This window comes from Nicotiana sylvestris, chromosome 7 (genome assembly GCF_000393655.2).
Source record: "Nicotiana sylvestris chromosome 7, ASM39365v2, whole genome shotgun sequence".
Classification (NCBI taxonomy): domain Eukaryota; kingdom Viridiplantae; phylum Streptophyta; class Magnoliopsida; order Solanales; family Solanaceae; genus Nicotiana; species Nicotiana sylvestris.
The window spans coordinates 171,977,152-171,981,161 of record NC_091063.1 but is presented as its reverse complement, the minus strand read 5'-3'; the positions used below and the strand labels follow the sequence as shown (position 1 = coordinate 171,981,161).

The 4,010-nt window shown below is 35.9% G+C and overlaps 1 protein-coding gene across 1 annotated transcript; it reads left to right on the top strand.

Moving 5' to 3' along the window:
* The first annotated feature begins 2,573 nt into the window (after window positions 1-2,573).
* LOC104239378 (uncharacterized) lies at window positions 2,574-3,638 on the top strand. The gene is made up of 2 exons (XM_009794005.1): window positions 2,574-2,846; window positions 3,210-3,638. The coding sequence occupies exons 1-2, from the start codon at window positions 2,574-2,576 to the stop codon at window positions 3,636-3,638; spliced, it is 702 nt and encodes a 233-aa protein (XP_009792307.1).
* Window positions 3,639-4,010: the final 372 nt, after the last annotated feature.

Below are 4,010 nucleotides of genomic sequence, written 5' to 3'. Positions count from 1 at the left end.
TCTTCACTGATTTACTGCTTTAAGTGATTTATTGCTTAATATAAAATTGCTTTGTGCCTTTATGTGTTTTCTTGCTTTCAGCCATTATTTATGATTATTACTCACTGGGTCGGAGTACTCACATTACTCCCTGCACCGTGTGTGCAGATTCAGGCATCGCAGAGTCCGCTCCTGAGTGCTGATCCTCCTAGTCCGGGTAGCATTTTCGAAGACTACGAGGTAGTTGTTGGCGTCCGTAGCCCCCGTGCCTCCCTTATCTTACTATTTTCATGTTCTTGAACTTCTGTATCGGATTTCGTATCTAGTAGACTGGTATCCAGATTTACTAGATGCTCATGACTTGTGACACCCCGGTTTGGGCTGTGTCGGGATGGTTTCTACTGTTGTTATCGTTATTTCCACAAATTACGGTTATTATATCATGTTTTAGAACTATTTATGGTATTTAACTGTTTAAAAGAGGTGTTCTGTTTTCGTCTGGCTGGTCTTGTCTTCACAAGATGCGCCATCACGACCAGGTTCGAGGTTAGGGTCGTGACACCTCTAGCCCAAAATTAAATACTTACCAAAAGTAGCCCAAAATTTAGAGATACACACAAGCATATCAATTTACCACGCATCGAAGAATCACGCTTCCAACAATCACACATCCGAGAATCACGTTTCCTTCCCTTTTTCAAGCTATCAATTTACCAGATCACGTCATTTTCTCCCTCTATAAATCATAGCATTTTCTCCCAAAAATTCTCCAAAGGATCTAAAGTAATTCCAAATTTCACTCAAAATCAATCAATTTCACTATATACCTTCGCAATTTCTATGTAGATACAGCTTCTGCAATTTTTGTGTAGAAGGAACTACGAACTGCAATCAAAATCTTTAGTGAGTTTTGACCTAATTTCAGCTACTTCAATGGCAAATTTACCAATTTTTATTCAGTATGGTGGCCGATGGAATGTTGACAACAGCTATGTAGATTATATTGCAGATGTTGTAATAGTTACTCCAAATATAAGTTTTGAAAATTTTGTAGACATGATTTCGAAACAACTTATGATAGATACTTCATTGAATGTATTGAAATCAAATACACTGTCCAAAACGGTTCTCCGCCAATAGTGATACACAATAGTATGGGTGTATGTGTATATCTTGAGCTGAAAAAAGCTCAGAATTTACAATGTATCCCCTTTGTATAACATCGAGTGAAAAGGATATGGACATGATCTGCTACAATTCCAATTCTGCTGTGATTTCCTCAGAATGTGCACAAAACTCAGTTGTAGAGGAGAGATACAACGAAAATACAATTAAGATGATCGAGTTTGGGGATGGAGAAGACTGGAATGATACAGAATCTGATGAAAATACAATAATAACTGACCCTTAACACATAGATGTAGAAGAAGGTCAAATTTATAAAGACAAGGCAACGATAGTCAAAGTCATGAAGCACTTGGCAGTAAAGGAAAATTTGCAGTTTAAGGTGCATAGATCAAATGAAAGCAGGTATCAAAATATTTATTATATAATTATGTATCTCAATGTATATCGTAGTTGATGTTAGAAGCATAATTATGCATAAAATAAGTTGTTTCTTGTAAGTATGTGGTTGTACACTTTTAAGTTGTGGTTGTCACCGTCTAGTACTGTATAGTCATTGTATTTTTTCATCTAGCATTGTTGATGGCAGTGTGTATCACTATATATCATTGTATTTCATGTCGCTCTATTTATTGATGGAAAAGTTTATATCCTTGTCATAGGTACTGCCTACTATGCATCAACAACAACTGTGATTGGTATTTTAAGTCTTCGAGCCTGAAAAAAGAAAACATTTTCAAGGTCAGAAATTTCAACAAAGTGCACTCATGCCCCCGGAAAGACATATCTTACGCACAACTTCAAGCTACTGCAAAACTCATTGGCAGTCTTCTGATAGACAAGTATAAAGACCCAAAAATAATATACACTCCTAGGGACATAATTAGAGACATGAAGAAGCAGTATGGTCTTCAAATGACACATATGCAAGCATGGAGATCGAAAGAATATGCAGTTCAAGTACTAGAGGGAACCCGAGCAAATCATATGAAAAGCTTCCAAGCTACTTTTATATGTTGGTTCTTACAAATCTTATGTCGGTGGTAAGTTTGAAAAAAAACAGAGGAAGCGTTGTTCATGTATGCTTTCGTTGTACTATATCTGTCTATAAAAGGATGGAAGTATTGCAAACCGGTTGTTGTTGTAGATGGAACCTTTCTTAAATCGACATATAGAGGAACATTATTGATAGCATCAACACAAGATCCAACAGGTAATATCCTACCACTCTCATATGCCATAGTAGATTCAGAGAATAATGCTTCCTGGGAGTGATTTTTGTGAGATTCAAGGATGCATTTGGGGAAAGAGAGGGAATGTGCATAGTCTCGGACAGGCATGAAGGCATTGAAAATGCCGTGGCAACATTGTATCCACAAGTACCTCATTATGTCTGCATATGACATCTATGGAATAATGTAAAAAAATTACAAAAAAATCATTTGCTGCTCAAAGACATATTCTTCGCTATGGTCAAAGCATACATAGTTGAGATGTTTGATTACCATATGGCAGAGGTAGAGAAAAGTGATAAGAGGGTTAAAGATTACTTAATGAATGTTGGGTATGAAAGATGGTCCAGAGCACATTCCGCTATCAATAGAACATTGACGATGACTTCAAACATTGTGGAGTCGATCAATGCAGTGCCCAAGGCTGCTAGGGAACTCCCAGTACTGCCTTTGCTAGACTACATAAGGCAATTTATCGGACAATGGAATGTTACAAACCTAAAGAATGCAGTAAAGTCATTCACTAGATCTTGAAAAAAATATATGATACAATGCTGATGGACAATCTTGAATTGTCACATCAGATGAAGGTATGACTGGAATCTGTAGATACTTGTGCATAGAATATGTAATCATGTCGAATTCACGGATCTGTTATATCTTTAACCCTTTGTGTGATTCTGTTAAACTAGTGTCCACATGCACAAAAGCAAAGGCTTTCAATTTAATGTAGCATTTATGCCTACCTTACTGCTGAAATATTGGTTGGTTTGACATGATATTAAGCTATTTTGAATCTTGTAGGCTCTCTAGTATATGTATTTTGAGGGCATATGATTTGTCACCACTAATGATAGTTGATAAATTTTGTAGGTGACCCCTTCGACGAGTTACTTATATTCAGTACTTGACAAGGGTAAGCAGAGAATGGTGTTCCTAAAAGATCGAACTTGCAGCTGTAGAAGGTTTCAGTTGGATGAGCTGTCATGTGCACATGCTTGGGCAGTATTAAAATACAAATACATTGAGTATTGCTCGGTATACTATACCAGGAAGTACCTATTGAAGACCTATGAAATTCCAATTTATCCGGTTCCTAATGAAAGCACATGGAAAATTCCTGCAGAAGTTCTAAATGAAAAAGTCTTGCCACCAGACGTGACTAAAACAATAGGAAGGGCAAGGAAGGAGAGGTACAAGCCAATATCTGAAAAGAAACGAAAAAGGTCGATTTCATGTGGACAGTGTGGAGAAGAAGTTCACAACAGGAAAACTTGTAGAAATAATCCAAAGAGAGGATGAAATATGTCAAATTTAGAATCACTTGTTATTTTACTTTACTGAATATCATAGAGATTTAGAATAATGCAATATATCAAGAATTATATCATTGTAGAATGTCATTTGAATTTTAGGTATAAATAAATATTTGACCTATCATTTAAAATCATGTTGCAAGTGTATATTATACATATGTTTGTTTAAAATGAAGTTGTATCAGCTATGTATCATATTTGTATCGCTTGTGTATCACATTTGTATCATCTATGTATTGCTTGTGTATCACATATCTTACTCATGTCTGTATTTGTGTAGTAACAAAGCTAACTAATGGAAAATAGTCATAGCAGCTAGAAAACTATGCAAATAGTTTTAGAAATTTGCAAATAAGAG